Below are 17,069 nucleotides of genomic sequence, written 5' to 3'. Positions count from 1 at the left end.
GGTCATTTTGGTCCCGAGTCGTGGTACAGATGCAGCTCTGCCTAGGGAAGCATCAGTGTTGGCTGGGCCACACACAGTTCCTCTTGCTGAGGTCTGGGAGCAAACCAAGTTGGAGTGCAGTGGCTGTTCACCAAATGTGTGTGTGTCTGCCACACCTTGAAGCCTTGTTTCAAAGTACCTGGACCAACCCTCCTCGACGCCTTGGTCCTGATCTTTCCTCCCTGATAAGCAGGTGCCCTGTCCACAAGGCAGGGCAGAGTCCCCTGGGAATGCATCTTGTCGCTTTCACTTTAAAGCAGAGGAAGGAGCCAGAACGCTGTAGACTTGGCTGTCCAGGAACAATTTTAGGCAGCGCTTGTCCTGGATCTCTACAGACACTCAGAAAACTGCACCAGGTTCTGCTTCCTCCTCCTGGGAGCCTCCTGTCTCTCAGACATGTGGGGCCCTGCACACCCAGCCGTTGGGCCAGAAGCAGGGTTGGGGCTCTAAGCTTCTGACTGCAGGTGGAAAGTCTACGGGCAGATTTGGAGGCCATTGGCTTTCTGACCCTTCTTGAGTTGCTGCATTTTGAAATGCTCCTGAAGAGACTTTGAAGCAGGTATGTTGGCTTTGAGGACATTTGTTCTCAAAGGACATTTGTCCAGGAGGAATTAAGTGGTGAGCATCTGGCTGTGAGGTGAGGGCAGAGGACGTGGGGTTTGGGGGACTGGTCATGTGACTCTAGAATGGTGTGACTGGAAAAAGGACCGGGACTGAGACATTGAGTGTTTTTCTTTATTTCACTGTCGCCCGTACTGGGGCTATAAGTGGCCTACTCTGTGTAAGCCCTGATCTTAGTAAATGCAGTGAGTCTACAGATGTCAATTCATTGGGGAAGCAGATGCTGTCACTATTTCCATTTTGCGGGTAAGAAAACTGAGGCAGGATCTGTTATATGAACAACAGAGAATGGGAGACTTCAGGACACTCAGCTCTCAGCCCCAAAAACCTGTCCTTCCTGGGACTCTCGCCTGCTCCCCAGATTCCACACAGAAGGCAGGAGGAAAAGGAATCACGTGTCAGCTGGGTGTGACCTGGCCGCTCCAGTGGAGTGCAAGGTCATGTCCTGGGTCCCACTGCAGGGTCAGGAGTGGGCCTGAATGCAGGTGGTTGGAACAAGCCAACGGGAGCATCGCCTTGAGGACGGTGTTGTCTGTGCTGAGGCTTCTCACATTAGGGGTGTGAGAGCCACTAGCTGAGCTGGTCTGTCCCTCCTGGTGAGGGCCTGTCTGGGTTTCTGTCCTGAGTCACAGATGGTGTGTGACAATGGAGAGATGGAGGATGGTTTCCTCCTGGGGCTCAAGTGCTGACAAGAAGTCCTGGGTATCATTGTGAGATTGTAACCCAAGCATGAAACCTTGTAACTGTCTCATGGTGATTCAATAAAATTTAAAAAAAAATAAAAAAAAGAATTCCTGGGTAGAGTGGGGAGCACTGGGCATGCTGCTCGCTTGGAAGGGAAGGGAAGGGAGAGGGAGGAGAGGAGAGGGAAGGGGAAGGGAGAGGAGAGAGAAGGGCAGGGCAGTGTATGTTTTCCCATTGGACCTCTGCATCCAATGAGTGTCTGCAGTGGGTGGTCTCAGAGGGCTGGGAGGAGACTGGGCTGGCCTGAGGCTGTGTGGGAACCCTGCCCTCACAGGGAGCAGGAAGAGATGCTCTCTCCTGTGGGGGTGTCCCAGCCCTGAGCCTTGTGAGGCCCAGAGCTCTGGGGGCCCTGCCCTGCCTGTTGGTCCTGGCTGCCTCCTCCCTCTGTCTCTTCCCAGACCCGAGGAAATGGAGCGTTGCTCCCCCTGCCCCATGCTCTGCCCGCTGGCCTTCCTGCTTCTCCTGCAGCTGCCCATCATGGGGGCCATAGGTGAGTCTGTGCTGTGCTGCCGTGTCTCCCCCAGAACCTCGAGCACCAGGACTCCAGTGGAGTGTGGAGGCTCATACCAGATTCCGCTGTTCCAGCCACTCCCACTCCGGGGACTTAGACACTTTAAGCTGAGTTGCTAAACCATTAAGTGAGGAGAAGGACCTTGAAAATTGTCCAACGGGGTATGGATGTTTAAAGTGACACTGGTGCGGGGTGTGGTGTTGGAGTTAGGTGCACTGGACACCATCATTAACAGTACTGTCAGTCACAGAGCCTCGATCGGCACGCTAAAGACAAAGTTACTTATCAAAACTTAAGATACCTTTCTCTCCATTACTTTGTCTTTCAGTTTTATTTGTATGGAAAGTTCTGATCTGTCTTTCATTTATTCCTTAGGGGTGTTCGAGTACAGAAACTGTCTCTTCACAGAGCCCGTGTTCTAGGGGAGAGTGAGCAGTGCAGCAGAGCAGCCAGATCTTCAGCTACGGAGCTGGATAGAGGAGACGAGGGAGGCTCAGGGCAGGGGAGCTGGGTGGGCAGGCAGGCTGGAGGAGGTATCTTGGGAGCAGCAGTGTTCCCTAAGGGTCAGTGTAGACAGTGAGATCTGGGCAGCCATTGGAGAAGGTGGAGCATGCCTGAGAGCTCCCCGTGGGAAGAGGGTTTCCATGAAGGGCCTAGACCATGCATGCTGTTCAGTGATGGTGACTGGGCCAGAGTGAGCAGAGGGACAGAAGCTGGAGGGTTCTGGAGGGTGGTCACTGCAATGGGGCCCATGTGCCATGTGGGAACTGCAGAGACAACTCTGCTTAGGGCAGAGGGTGGATGAAGACGGGGACAAAGTCAGACCAGGGGCTGGTCCTGCAGAAGAGACATTCCAGGCCTCAGAAGGCCCTGGAACTCAGAAGGGATTGGGATAATCTCCTTAGTTTATTTATTTTTTCATTTAAAAAATCGAGTCTAAATGAGATGCACAGTTACAAGTTGTTCATGATTGAGTTTCAGTCCTACTATGTCCTATCACTCGTCCCTTCTCCTGTGTACATTTTTTTTTTTTTTGCTTTTTGGGTCACACCCAGCGATGCTCAGGGGTTACTCCTGGCTTTGCACTCAGGAATTACTCCTGGCGGTGCTTGGGGGACCATATGGGATGCCGGGGATCGAACCCGGGTCGGCCGCGTGCAATGCAAACGCCCTACCCGCTGTGCTATCGCTCCGGCCCCACCTGTGTACATTTTACCAACACCAATATTTCCAGTTTCCTTCCCACCATGTCCCCTACCCCCTGCCCCCACCCCTGCCTGCCTCTATGGGAGACACTGTCCTTCCCTCTCTCTTATTTTCCTTTTAGGCACTGTGGTAGAAATACTGTTACTGAAAGGGTGTCACGTATATCACTTAGCCTCTTTTCAGCACCCAGTTCTTGACCAGAGTGATCATTTCCAATTACCATTGTCACAATGGTCCCTTCTCTGTCCTAACTGCCCTCCCCCACAACTTGTGGCAGCTTCTGACCATGAACTAGTCCTCATGGCCCTTGTTTCTACTGTATTCAATTGTTATTCTTTTTTTTCTTTTTTGCTTTTTGGGTCACACCCAGCAGTGCACAGGGGTTACTCCTGGCTCTGCACTCAGGAATTACTCCTGGCAGTGCTGGAGGACCATATGGGATGCTGGGAATCGAACCTGGGTTGGCCACATGCAAGGCAAATGCCCTACCCGCTGTGCTATCGCTCCAGCCCCTCAATTATTATTCTTATACTATTTTTTTTAAGATCCTGCAAATGAGTTTGATAATTCTGTGTCTGTCCCCGTCCTTTTGACTTTTTTCACTCAGCATGTTTCTCTCCAAGGGAGGAGACCCTCAGTGTTTAACAAGCAGTGATTTAGGCTCCTGTGTGTGGCAGAATGAAGGCAGGTATTTAATTGAATGCTATATAGCTCTAGTTTTTAGTGTAGGTATAATTTTTTTCTTTTTTCTTTTTGTATCACACCTGGCGATACACAGGGGGTTACTCAGGCTCTGCACTTACTCTTGGCGATGCTCGGGGCACCGTATGAGATGCTGGGGATTGAGCTTGGGTTGGCAGTGTGCAAGGCAAATGCCCTACCCGCTGTACTATAGCTCCAGCTCCAAGTGTAGATGTAATTTAACTGAGGAGAAAGACCTGGGCACAAATGATCAAGCTAGGGGTGGGAGTAGAACAGATACTGTTGTGAATGTCACAGCTCTCACACTGATAGCTATTCCCTCTTTCTTTTTTGAGCCTTAACCAAGGTGAGGGGCCACTCCCCTGGTGTGTGTGTGTGTGTGTGTGTGTGTGTGTGTGTGTGTGTGTGTACCATACAGAGCGGGAATGTTCCTGGAGATCCTGCATAAAATGTATGAGGCCAGCCCTTTGTGCTATTTCTCTGCTACAATTTTCTTTCTGTCCAATGACTGGTGAGATAATAGCTATGATATTCAAAGTGTGCTCTCTGGAACATCAAGCAGCATCCCGAGGGCCTGGAGGATATTACCCTGGATAAGGTGTGTGATTGCACATAGCTTACTGGGTTTCCATCCTTGACACTGCATCTGGTATCCTGAGCTGCACTAGAACGAGTCCATAAATACAGATCCAGGAATAATTCCTGAGCACTGCTGGGTATGGCTGCCCTGCCCCCACCTCTCAACAATATCCTGGGAACTACTTTTTTTTCTGTGCACACTTGGTCACACCCCAGACTTATAGAATCCATGTGGGATTGGGAACCGAGAACCAGCAGTTTGTTTGCAAGCCCCTGGTGCTTTTGATGCATATGGAAAACTGAGATCCACTGAATCAGAGTCCTGTATAAAGACTCTGCTGGGATGGTGAATTAGGTGGGACTCTCTGTCATTACTTCTGGGTCACAAATTGCAGACTGAAGGTCTTATTCAAATCTGAGTCATTATTACTCTATCCTCCAGCCTGGGGGTCTTCTCATCAGGACCTGCTCCAGCTCTCCTGGCTCCTACTCTGTGGGGGTGTCTCCTGGCCTGGGTGTGAGCTCCCCAGCATTTCACTCCTGTGTCTGTGTCCACAGAGGAGTTCCTGGTGATTGGCCCCTCGGACCCTATTATAGCTGTGGTGGGAGGTGACATCACACTGCCCTGCCGTGTGTCCCCGGCCATGAATGCAGAGAACATGGAACTGAGGTGGTTCCGCTCCAAGTTCTCAGAAGCTGTGTTCATCTACAATAACCATCGGGAGGAGACAGAGGAGCAGATGGCCCAGTACACGGGGCGGACCTCCCTGGAGACGGACCTCCTTTCCCAGGGGCAGGCTGCCGTGCGCATCCACAAGGTCCAGGCTACAGACAATGGACAGTACACCTGCTTCTTCAGAAAGGGAAACTTCTATGAGGAGGCTGGTTTGGAGCTGAAGGTGGCAGGTAGGTGACTCAATCTACGTTCTAGAATCCTTGAGTGCTGGAGTTGACAGTAACCTCAGAGACAAGGAAATCATTAAAAAATTATTTTAATGTAATAAAAAGCCACAACTGTTTGATACAACTCTATAATTAAAATGGATTAGATAACAGAGTTGCAATATTAAAATTACTAGGTCTAGAAAATCAGTTTATGTATCATTGTATATCTGATCACATGGTTGCTAAGTCCTTGTCTAAGAATTTAGGAGGTGTCATGCAACCACATATGTGACCATGTAGTACAGGGACATCAGGATCTATGGTTTGGACAAAGAGTCCAGATTGTGGCAGTGGTAGGCAGTGGGTATGTCTGTTGAAGCATCCAGAAGTATGGGAGGTTAGGGAGAAGCTACCACCTCGACATTGGAGTTCTCATTCTGGGCACTGGGTACCTAAAGTTATTTGCAGATTGGCTTCTCTGCAGAGAATGTGTGTGAAGCGGTGGAGTTGAGCCCTTGTCTCCCATGGGCACTCCAGAGTTTCCGGCTGCAGGGACTAGTGATTCCATAAAGTTTATCTGCTCAGTGTGCATCTCCTGGGAGACTGAGTTGGGATTTGATGGAGCAGGGCTGTCAGCTGTAGAGTTTTTGAATGGGAGAAACCCATCCCTGAAAGTGTGAGGGATACCACAGGGCTGGCAGTGTTGGGGGGACCGGGAAACTCCCATATGCAAAACATGCACTCCAGACTTTTGAGCCATCTCCATGACCCCAAGAGTTCCAACCCCCTCAGAACCCCCACTTGGCTGTTGTGGTGGGAGAGGGGATTTCCAGGGCAGGGGGTACTAGGGAAGTTATGTGGGGTTGGGATGAACCAGGACCCTATGAAGGATGGCCATGAGCTCCAGCCCTTTGTTCTATCTCCCTGATTCCAGCCCTAGAATTCTGAGTATGATACACATATAAGGAATGTTGGTAGTGACAATAGTCAGGGAAATAATGATTAGGAGGGGTCTCAGGGACAGTGCTATTACTTTAGGTAATATTTTGGTGCTAGTAAGTATATATTTTAATACCAGTTTTCATTTTTTAAAGGTATTTTAAAAAAATTGAATCACAGAGATATACACAGTTACAAAGTTGTTCGTGATTGGGTTTCAGTCATAAAATGTTCTTTTAAAAAAATTTTAAAATTTTATTGAATCACCATGAGATAGTTACAAGCTTTCATGTTTGGGTTACAATCTCACAATGATCAAACACCCATCCCTCCACAAGTGCACATTCCCCACCACTAATATCCCGAGTATACCCTCCCTTTCCCACCCTACACCTGCCTCTAAGGCAGATAATATTCCCCATATTCTCTCTCTACTTTTGGGCATTATAGCTTGCAACACAGACACTGAGAGGTCATCATGTTTGGTCCATTATCTACTCTTGGCATGCATCTCCCATCCCAACTGGTTCTTCCAGTCATCATTTTCTTAGTGATCCCTTCTCTATTCCATCTGCCTTCTACCCTCCTCTCATGAAGCAGTTTTCCAGCTATGGGGCAATCCCCTTGGCCCTTGTATCTACCGTCCTTGGGTGTTAGCCTCATGTGATGCTACCCTATACTCCACAGATGAGTGCAGTCCCTCTATGTCTGTCCCCCTCTTTCTGACTCATTTCACTTAACATGATACTCTCCATGTCTATACATTTATAAGCAAATTTCATGACTTCATCTCTCCTAAGAGCTGCATAGTATTCCATTGTGTAGATGTACCAAAGTTTCTTTAACCAGTCATCTGTTTTAGGGCACTCGGGTTGTTTCCAGATTTTGGCTATTGTGAACTGTGCTGCAATGAATATATAGGTACAGATGTCATTTCTCCTGTGCTCTTTTGCATCCTCGGGATATATTCCCAGAAGTGGTATTGCGGGATCATGTGGGGAAGCTCAATTTCTAGTTTTTGAAGGACTGTCCATATTGTTTTCCAGAAAGGCTGGACCAGTTGGCATTCCCACCAGTCATAACATGCTCTAACACCTGTCCGTTCACCAGTGTACATTTCCTACCACCAGTGTCCCCATTTCCCCTCCGCCTGCATCTATGGCAGGTAGTTTTCTTCCTCGTCTCTCTCTCTCTCTCTCTCTCTCTCTCTCTCTCTCTCTCTCTCTCTGTCTCTGGTATTTATGGTGTGTGATATAGATACTGAAATTACTGATGCAATTTCAAAGTGTTTTAGCATGAGGCAGCTGGAGTGGAGAAAGATGTCCTGGGACATGTGTGAGGTAGGAAGGGTGGAGCATGAGGATGGAACCTGGGCTGAAATTCTTCCTCTCATTCTCTAGTCCTTGAACCTTCTCCCTGCCCAGCTGGGGAGAAGTGCTCTGCCTCAGTGCCACCCTTGTCCCATGCCCTTCCTTCTGTGCCTGGCGATGGGGCGGCTGCTGTCCCCTGTGAGGGCTGTGGGGCGTGGTCTCTCACACAGCGCAGATGCAGCGTGACTGGCTCCAAGGTTGTGCGCTTGCTCAGATCTGGTCTCCCCAGCCCTCCCTCTCCTCCGCAGGTGTGGGCTCTGCCCCTCAAGTTCACATCACGGGGCCGGAGGAGGACGGGGTCCAAGTGGTGTGCAGGGCGGAGGGTTGGTTCCCCAAGCCCCAGGTGCAGTGGCGAGACTCCAGCGGGGAGAAGTTTCTGGCCTTCTCAGAAACCCAGGCCCAGGATGCTGAGGGGCTGTTCAGCGTGGAGGCGGCGCTGGTGGTGAGAGACAGCGCCGTGGGGAACGTGACCTGCTCCATCCTCAACCCCATCCTGGGCCAGGAGAAGGCCATGGCCATATTCATCCCAGGTGGGCTCTGCTGCTCTCTCCCGTGTGGGTGGGGGAGATAGAGGGAGGGGGCAGGCATTACTGGGGGAGCTGGGCTGGGCCGTCCTGGCCGTGCCCTCATGAGGTCTCCGGGGCCCACAGAGCCCTTCTTCCCCAAGGCCTCTCCGTGGAAGCTGGTCTGTGTGGTGTGTGTGCCCTTGCTGACGTTCCTGGTCCTTGGCGCTGCCTATTACACCTGGAGAGAGCATTCCGTAAAGGTGCAGGAGAGGCAGCAACAAGAGAAGCTGTGTCAGGATAAGGAGAATGATGAGCAGGCAAAGCGAGAGGCACTGAAGGCCATAGGTAAGTCAGGATAGGCCCAGGCCCAAAGTGACCCAAGGACTGTGAGTCAGAGTCCAGGGCTCTGGCTCCAGGATCACAGAGCAAGTGGCTCAGGATTGAGACTCCCTGGGAGGAGCCTGATGGGTGTGGAGTGGAACTTCAGGATATAGATATTCTTTTTGTGTTGGTGGATTTTGTAGGCCCACAGTTTTCTGTTCCTAAGGTCATGAAGTTTATGCTTTTATTTTTCATTTTCTTTCAGGTGAATTGCAGGCAAATTTAGGTGAGTTTTGCTTTTCCTCAACTCCTTGAGTCCCCTTCTTTGGATGTCTCCTGGTTCTGAGCTCACCTGTTCCTGTTGCCTTTCAGACAAGAGGAAGACTGAGTACTTCACTGGTGAGTGATGTTCCAGGTATCCTGTGTCCCTTATCCTCCCTGTGCCCAGTTGTTCCTCTCCCTGTGTGTGCTGGGGACACACATGTGGTCATTACAGGAGCCAGATAACTAAATGGAGACATTATGAGTCTAGGTGTGTGACTCCTGCTCTTCCCCTGAAACAACACCCAGGGAGAGTCTGTCCCCTGCAGGTCCTGATGTGATGGTCAAACAGTGATGGAAGATGGTCAAGTCGTGATGAGAGACCATCAAATAGTGAGGTCAAATAGCCGGGGCCCCGGCTCAGGAGGTGTGGGAGTATAGTGGGATGGTGGCTTCAAGGATGTAGAATAGTGCTGTTGTCTGAGAAAGCCTGACCACTGCCCCAGAACTCACCTCATCTCTTGCCTTAATCATTTCCCCTTTTAATTCTCTAGTATATTTTCAAGAGAAAAACTGAATATAAAATTTAATGCATAATAATTATGAAATAGTTAATGTCTTATTCTCTTAAATATTTGAACATGTGGTATAATCTACAATCTACAAAGCCCTAGTGGCAAAACTGAATGAAGGTGTCAAAAGAATTTCTAACAATTTGAAGCTAAAGCAGCTGGTCACAAGAGGACAGTGGTGGGACCAGCCTGTCATGCAGGCTTCCTGACCATTGTCCTGGCTTGTGTCTGCACATGTAGGAGCTCCCCCACTCTAGCACCTCCCCATCTGTCCCCCTGAGATTGAAGATCCAATAACCATTGGAGAGGATGGGAGGTGGGGGACACTGGACCCTAGTTGGGGCTGGGCAGGCTGGTTGGCCAAGCTCTCACTCATGTGTTCCCTTTCAGCCTGGAGGAAGGCCCAGCTGTACGCAGGTAGGTGCTCTAAGTGTCCTATGGCTCCTCACTTCTGCCCCTTCTCTACCTAAGGACCTACCGTAAGAAGGAGTCACTGTCAGTTTCCATCTGAGGGCTGCAGGGACTGTCCCCGAGGCACAGATCTGCCTCCTCTGACTCTCCTTTACTGAGGTTCATGTTAGGGTGAGCTTGGAAATACCCTTGGAAAATACCTTGTTTTTTGATCTCTTTTCTTCTTCCATTGTTTTTATACACAAATTCAATGGATTTCTGTAGTCAACATAGTATCTCTACAGTAGGTTCATTGTTCCTAAAAGTATATTTCACCTTTAAATAAGACTAATATGGATTAGTTCAACTGTTTTTACCTCTATCCAAATGACAGAGACAAATGACAATTTCTCTGAATGAACATATCTCAATGGAGTTATTCACAAATTTACACGCCAGCTGTGCTAAAATGTCATTTCCTCTATTTTTGTTCTTGGGAGATAGCAACTCCCTCATGGAGAACATTTCAGGATTCACTCCATATGATAAGCTTTGCAATGGTCAGTGGTCACTTATTCTTTCCGAGGGGATTATGAAGTCCAGAGGATAGTATGTGTCACAGAGTGTGGGACAGAGATACCTCTTCATCTTTAGTCATTTTAGGTCCTCGCTTGGGAGAATTATTGGACCTGCTTGTTAAGGTCTTTGGTTTGGTTTCTGGGGAGTAGAGGTCCCGTATAATTGTTTGGGGACTATTGTGTTCTCCCCACTTGATCTCCATGTGAAATCCTTGGTATCAATCACTTGTCTCTAACCAGAGATATCCCTGGTATATAGCTTTTTTCTCATGTTGGAGGTAGTATTTTTGGGTATATAAGTTTTTTCTCTGCTGCCACTATGAATTCACTTCTGTGGCTTAAAACAAAACGCATTTCCTATTTTCTTGCTCTGGAAGTCATATTTCATGAAAGTGTGGCTAGGGCTGTGTCTGGAGGGTTTTGTTATTTCCTCCTTTTTTTCTTTTTTGGGTACATCCAGCAGTCTTCAGGGTTTACTCCTGACTCTGCTTCAAGATCCCTCCTAGCAGAGCTTGAGTGATCATATGGGGTCCTGGGGATTTACCATGTGTAAGGCAAATGTCTTACTGCCTGTACTATCACTTTTTCTCCTTATTTAAAAATATTTTTTATTATGCTTTACAGTCGGCAGAGCCTGGCAAGCTACCCGTGTGTATTGGATATGCCAAAAACAGTAATAATAAGTCTCTTAATGAGAGACGTTACTGGTGCCCGTTCGAACAAATCGATGAGCAACGGGATGACAGTGACAGTGATGCTTTACAGTAGTATCAATATTTATGTGTTAGAAGGCATACACACTGACCATACCCACTGTCAAAGTGCCAATATCCTTCCACCGCTGTTCCTAAGTCTTTTCATCCTGGAGGCAGTTGTCTTTTTCCTTCTTCTAGAGGACATCTTCATTTATGGCCCATTTTCATCATCTGCAAACCAGCACCACAAAAGTCTCTGACTCTGCTTCTGGGGTCACATCTAGCTGTCTGACCAAATTTTTGACATGATTTTGCTTTTAAGGATTCTTATGATTAAGTCTATATTACTAAGGATATTGTCTCCATCTCAATGTTTATAATCTTTTTTTCCCCCTCCTTTTTTTTGGGTCTCCCAATCAATGCACAGAAGCCTGGGATCTCCTCCCAGTCTTTCTTTTTTTTTTCTTTTTGGGTCACACCTGGCGATGCACAGGGATTATTCCTAGCTCTGCACTCAGGAATTACTCCTGGCGGTGCTCAGGGGACCATATGTGATGCTGGAAATCTAACCTGGATTGGCCGCATGCAAGGGAAACACCCTACCTGCTGTGCTATTGCTCCAGCCCCATCCTCCCAGCCATTCTTAACCAATAGGAGCAGCAGATCAATGAGAGCATCCAACTTGAGCTCTGCAGTACTGGGATTACCAGGCCACCTGAGCTCTACTGGGGGGTGGGGGGGTTCTTGAGGACCCTTGAGGGTTGGTCCTTGAGGGTTATGCTTGGGGATCATTTGGTGTTAGAGAGTGAGAGTGAACAAATGTTTACCTCTTGTGAACATGTGCCTTTCATCTTTGACTCCATAATAATAGTCACAGCTGTAAAATTTATATTTTTTATGGAATTAACATTTTTCATGGAATTAGCATTATACCTTGGGATTAAGACATGGGATTCTTTGGGGTTCTTCTATGACACATATTCTCCTGGAAGCTTTCTGGGCTAGACTTGGGGGAAATAAAGTGAAAAGATTCAGTTTTGTTTGATTTTGTTCTCCCTTATCTCTCTGTCAGCCTTATCTCTCCCCACCACCTCACTAAAGAGATAGGTAAATCAAATGTCCTTCCTTTCACTGAATATGTGTGTCTCCTTGCTTTGAACCTTTCTTCTTGCCTTGAAACCTCTCAGTTGACTCCTAACTCATTAAGATAAATCTTTCACTGTATCCTGAGTTTCCTGCACTTATGGATTACAATCATCATTTTAGTGAAGCTCAGTCAAATTGTAATTTTCTCCTATTGTTTAGAGAAAATTTAGAGATCAGAACAATCTTTTGAAGTTCTTTATAACTAAAGTGAGGCCTAAAAAATGTTGATCTCTTAATTTTTTCCAAGAAAATTTACTTTTCAGGATAAATTTATCTATGTGCTTGATCAGCACAAATAGAGATAATCATATCTGGGTAATAACATTTCTGTTTCTCGTACTGAGAGATGTTTATAAAACATCTCAATCTCTGAGTATTGAGCTTTTGGGCTTATCCTTTATGGGGATATTGGTACATGACAGCTTTGTGTGTGGGTATGTGTCTCTGTGTGTGTGCATGCATGTATGTGTCAAGGGTATATATAAAAGAATCAGTTAAATGTTTTCAAAATGTGCCTATTGTTACTTCATTATGATGTTTCAGAAATGTACCTGGTGTGTACAATGTATACAAATCTTTGACATGAATGTGTGTATGTTTGTGCGTTTCTTACAGATTGGCGCAAGGACAAGTTTCAGACCTGTGAGTGACTTCTTGTTTTTTCTGGGAGGTCATACTGTTGCTGCCCACACAACTATGGTCTCCCCTTCATCTCTCTGTGGTGACACAGAAGCCGCCACTATCAGTTGTGGTGGGTGGTGGGTGGACGGTGGGTGGTAGGTATATCTTATATGGAGGACAATGAAGTTTCCTTCATGGAATTCACATTGATCCTTAGGATCCTTGTGATATATTTAACATCCAATCCCAAATCAATCCTGGGGTTCTTTTTCTTGCTTAGAAGACTCGTGTCACAAGTCTCTCATCTCAGGAGGCTAATTTCTCCATTACTTGGAGCTAAGTGTAAGGGGTGGGGTTTTGTGTGCTCCTATTATGATAAAGGCCTTGCATGATTGGTGCTTCTCTCTGCAGGGCCTGTCACTCTGGATCCAGGATCTGCCAATCCAAACATTGTTGTCTCTCACAAGAATACAAGTCTGACCTTGAATGACACTTCTCCAGCATCAGAAGAGAGATGTAGCATCTTAGGCCTTGAGGGCATCACATCGGGGCGCTGTTGCTGGGAGGTGGAAATCAGGAATGGAGTCAAAAGTGTTTGGGCTCTGGGGGTCTGTAGAGAAGACGTGAAAAGGACAGGCTGGTACCAAGAGTCTCCAGACAAGGGGTTCTGGGTTGTGGGGAAGTATGAAGATGGATTTAATGCTTTTACTAAACCTTTCACTGTCTTGTCCCTTCCTCAGATTCCCCACAGGCTGGGGGTTTTCCTGGACCCTGAGGAAGGGGATGTCTCCTTCTATAACATGACTGATGGCTCCCACATTTTCTCCTTCTCTCAGGTTTCCTTCTCTGGCACCCTCTTTCCGTACTTTATGATTCATTCAGGAGACGTGTCCCTGTCCATCTGCTCTGTGGTGCCTGGGCCTGAGCTCCCTGTGCCCATGAACAGTTTTCCTTTTTCTCAGGAGGAGCCTGTGAGCTCAGACTCTGGTGTTGATGGTGCTCCCCCAGGGCCCACATCTCCATTACTCTGCTGAAACCCCGAGGTCATGTCCCCATCAGTGTCCCCCCCTTCTGGTGACTCTTCCAGGAACTGCAGAACCTATTCCAAAGGCCTCTGAGTGAGTCCTGTGTGACTGCAGCCTTGCTCTGCTGCTCTGGATGAAGATTTAACTTTACTAGGGGAGATTTTTTTTTCTTTTTGGGTCACATCCAGCGATGATTAGGGCTTACTCCTGGCTCTGCACTCAGAGATTATTCCTGGGACCATTGGGATGCCAGGGATTGAACGTGGTTGGCCATGTGCAAGTCAAATGCCCTACCCAGTATACTATCCTGAGAGAATTATTTTTGTTAATGAAAATGGGCATGGGAATTTTATACTTTTGAATAAATGTATGAGTACAGAATTCCTCTTCAGAATACAAGGAAGTTGACTCTATCCAGCTAGAACTTGTTTAGAAAAACTGAGACCATGTCTGGGTCCTCAACTGTGTATTTGGCATCTGGAGTCTGCCTAGAAAAGTTGGTCATTCAATTTTTCTTAGGAATTAATAATAAATGGATCTTTCATAGGAGAAGAACCTCATATTTTCCTCTATATTTTTTTTGGGGGGGGGTTTGGGTCACACCTGGCAACGCATAGGGGTTACTCCTGGCTCTGCACTCAGGAATTACTCCTGGCAGTGCTCAGGGGACCATATGGGATGCTGGGAATCGAACCCGGGTCGGCCACGTGCAAGGCAAACACCCTACCTGCTGTGCTATTGCTCCAGCCTCTTTCCTCTATTTTCTATTCTGGCAAGAAAGAAACATCTAATTTTCCAGAGACAGTAATTTTTTTTTTTTTTTTGCTTTTTTGGGTCACACCCGGCGATGCTCAGGGGTTACTCCTGGCTTTGCATTCAGGAATCACTCCTGGCAGTGCTAGGGGACCATATGGGATGCTGGGAATCGAACCTGGGTTGGCCGCGTGCAAGGCAAACGCCCTACCCACTGTGCTATCACTCCAGCCCCAGACAGTAATTTTTTGTTAGCATAAAAAACTCATTTTTTATGGAATTTGCTGATTTATGGAGTTCAGGTGCAGGAACTGGTTTCCCATTAACAAAAATAATATCAACATTAAATGTCATGAGAGCTGCTATCAAATGAAGATGTGACTAGGAGAATTTTGTTTACTTGTTTCTTTGTGTTTAGATGGCTGATCTCAGGGCTTGTTCTTGTTGGCTCTTGTGCTCAGAAATCACATCTGAGGTGGTTCAGGGGACTCTATGGGATGCTAGGGATTAAACCTGGCTGGCTGTGTGCAAGGCAAGTGTCTTAGCCGCTACACTCTCACTTTAGCCCCAGACTAAGAGAACTTTGAGTTGCAAAGTAAATTGCAGAAAGCTTTGTGATGCCAAGTAAAAGTTAACAGGGCATGAAGGGAGCAGGCTTATGAAGACTCATATCTTCAGAAATATTTACTGAAGGTATGTTCTCTCTGCCCTGTGTGGAACATTAACCTGCTGTACATTGACCCTGACCTGGGCTTTGGACATCTGAGGAAAAAAGCAATGTGATAACCGCATTTTTTTCTTTTTTTCATGTATGTACTTATCTGTATGTTTACTGATTTTTTCCTTTCTTTTGTTGATAATGTTTATAATTTTAATAGTACTATTTATGACTTTCATAATAATTTTTATAATATTGTTTTTCTTGAGGGAGAGGTTTAGGCGTTTGCCTTTCACGCTGCTGACCTGGGTTCAATTCCCAGTATCCCATATAGTTCTCCGAGCATCACCAGGAGTAATTCCTCAGTGCATGAGCCAGGGAATAACCCCTGTGCATCACTGGTGTGACCCAAAAAGAAAAAAACAGGTTAACTATGCAGATAGCTAAGGATTTGTCACTGGGATCCCAGTTCTGATCCATTATTCTGTCATCCCATATTTAGCCTTGTACCATGATTTTTTTTTTTTTTTTTTGCTTTTTGGGTCACACCCGGCAATGCACAAGGGTTACTCCTGGCTTGGCACTCAGGAAGTACTCCTGGCGGTGCTCAGGGGACCATATGGGATGCTGGGATTTGAACCTGGGTCGGCCGCTTGCAAGGCAAACGCCCTACCCGCTGTGCTATCACTCCAGCCCTGTACCATGATTTTTTAATTGCTATAGCTCCATAGGAGAGTTTAAGTCAGGGATTCTGATATCTCGCAACTTCTTTTTTTTTTTCCAAAATGGGGTTGACTATTTTTGGGATTTTTATGTGTCCATACAAATTTTAGTAGTGCTTGTTCTGATTCCTTGAGGAATATTGGGATTTTGATAAGAATTTTATTAAATATATTTAGTGCCTTGGTCAGGATAAATATTTTGAAAACATTAAAATTTCCAATTATTGAACATGGAGTATTCTCCTATATTTAGGTGTTTCTATTTATTTCATATCCTTTAAGTTGATTCATTGGTATTTGACATCTTTGAATATTATTTTAAGTAAAGTACTTTCTATCTCCTTCTATTCTAGTTCATTGTTTGTAGATAGAAACACAACAAAGTTCTGTGTATTTATTTTGTATCTTTTTACTTTTCTGTATTGATTAATTCTTTTTAGAATTTTTTTTTAGTGCTTTTTGGTGTCTTTTGTGGATATTATTTTGCCATGTGCATGGATTAGTTTGACATTTTCTTTTCCAATTTGGGTTCTTTTATTTATTTATTTTTTAATCCAATTGCGGTGACCTTCCAAAATATATTAATTAGTAGTCATGAAAGTGGGCGTTTTTGTCCTGTGCCTGGTGTCAGGCTGAAGACTAGTGTTTTGCTATTGAGTATGATGTTAGCTGTGGGTTTGTTTGAAATGGATATGCTATCTTGAGTAATATTCCATCTGCCCCCATTTTTGTGAGATAATTTTGAATTTTATAGTTTTATTAGAGTTTAGGTAATATGATCATGATAATGTCAAAATGTATAGTAATGATGCAGGAAGTTACTGCATACCACTACCACCAAAGTGTTATAAGACATCTTGGGTATCTCAATGCTTTACCAGCCTGGTGGGAAAATATCCTCTACCTTTCTGTGGCCTCCCACGCTTCCCCTATTTGTTTTTTTATTTGCACAGGAATGGCTTAGTTTCTAGGTGGAATATGGGTCAAAAGAAGTAAGGCTCTGAGAAAAACCAGGACTATTGGGAGTTCCTTGAATACACCTTACTTGTCATCCCCAAGTCCATTTCTATTTCACTTAGGCTCAGGGATACTGGGACCTAATTTTTGTTGTTGGTTTTTGTTTGTTTCTGGCCTTCAGCAGCGATGCTCAGAGGTTTGTCTTGTCTCTGTGCTCAGGAATCACACCTGCTAAGGGGACCATATATGGTGCCAGAGATTCAAACCA

The 17,069-nt window shown here is 46.2% G+C and overlaps 1 protein-coding gene across 1 annotated transcript; it reads left to right on the top strand.

Moving 5' to 3' along the window:
* The first annotated feature begins 1,812 nt into the window (after positions 1-1,812).
* LOC129401618 (butyrophilin-like protein 1) lies at positions 1,813-13,720 on the top strand. The gene is made up of 9 exons (XM_055124342.1): positions 1,813-1,894; positions 4,961-5,308; positions 7,845-8,126; positions 8,247-8,447; positions 8,689-8,709; positions 8,796-8,822; positions 9,647-9,673; positions 12,681-12,707; positions 13,098-13,720. The coding sequence occupies exons 1-9, from the start codon at positions 1,813-1,815 to the stop codon at positions 13,718-13,720; spliced, it is 1,638 nt and encodes a 545-aa protein (XP_054980317.1).
* The last annotated feature ends 3,349 nt before the right edge of the window (positions 13,721-17,069 follow it).

The sequence above is a fragment of the Sorex araneus genome, chromosome 2 (genome assembly GCF_027595985.1).
Source record: "Sorex araneus isolate mSorAra2 chromosome 2, mSorAra2.pri, whole genome shotgun sequence".
NCBI lineage: Eukaryota > Metazoa > Chordata > Mammalia > Eulipotyphla > Soricidae > Sorex > Sorex araneus.
This window is presented reverse-complemented; position numbering and strand designations above follow the sequence as displayed.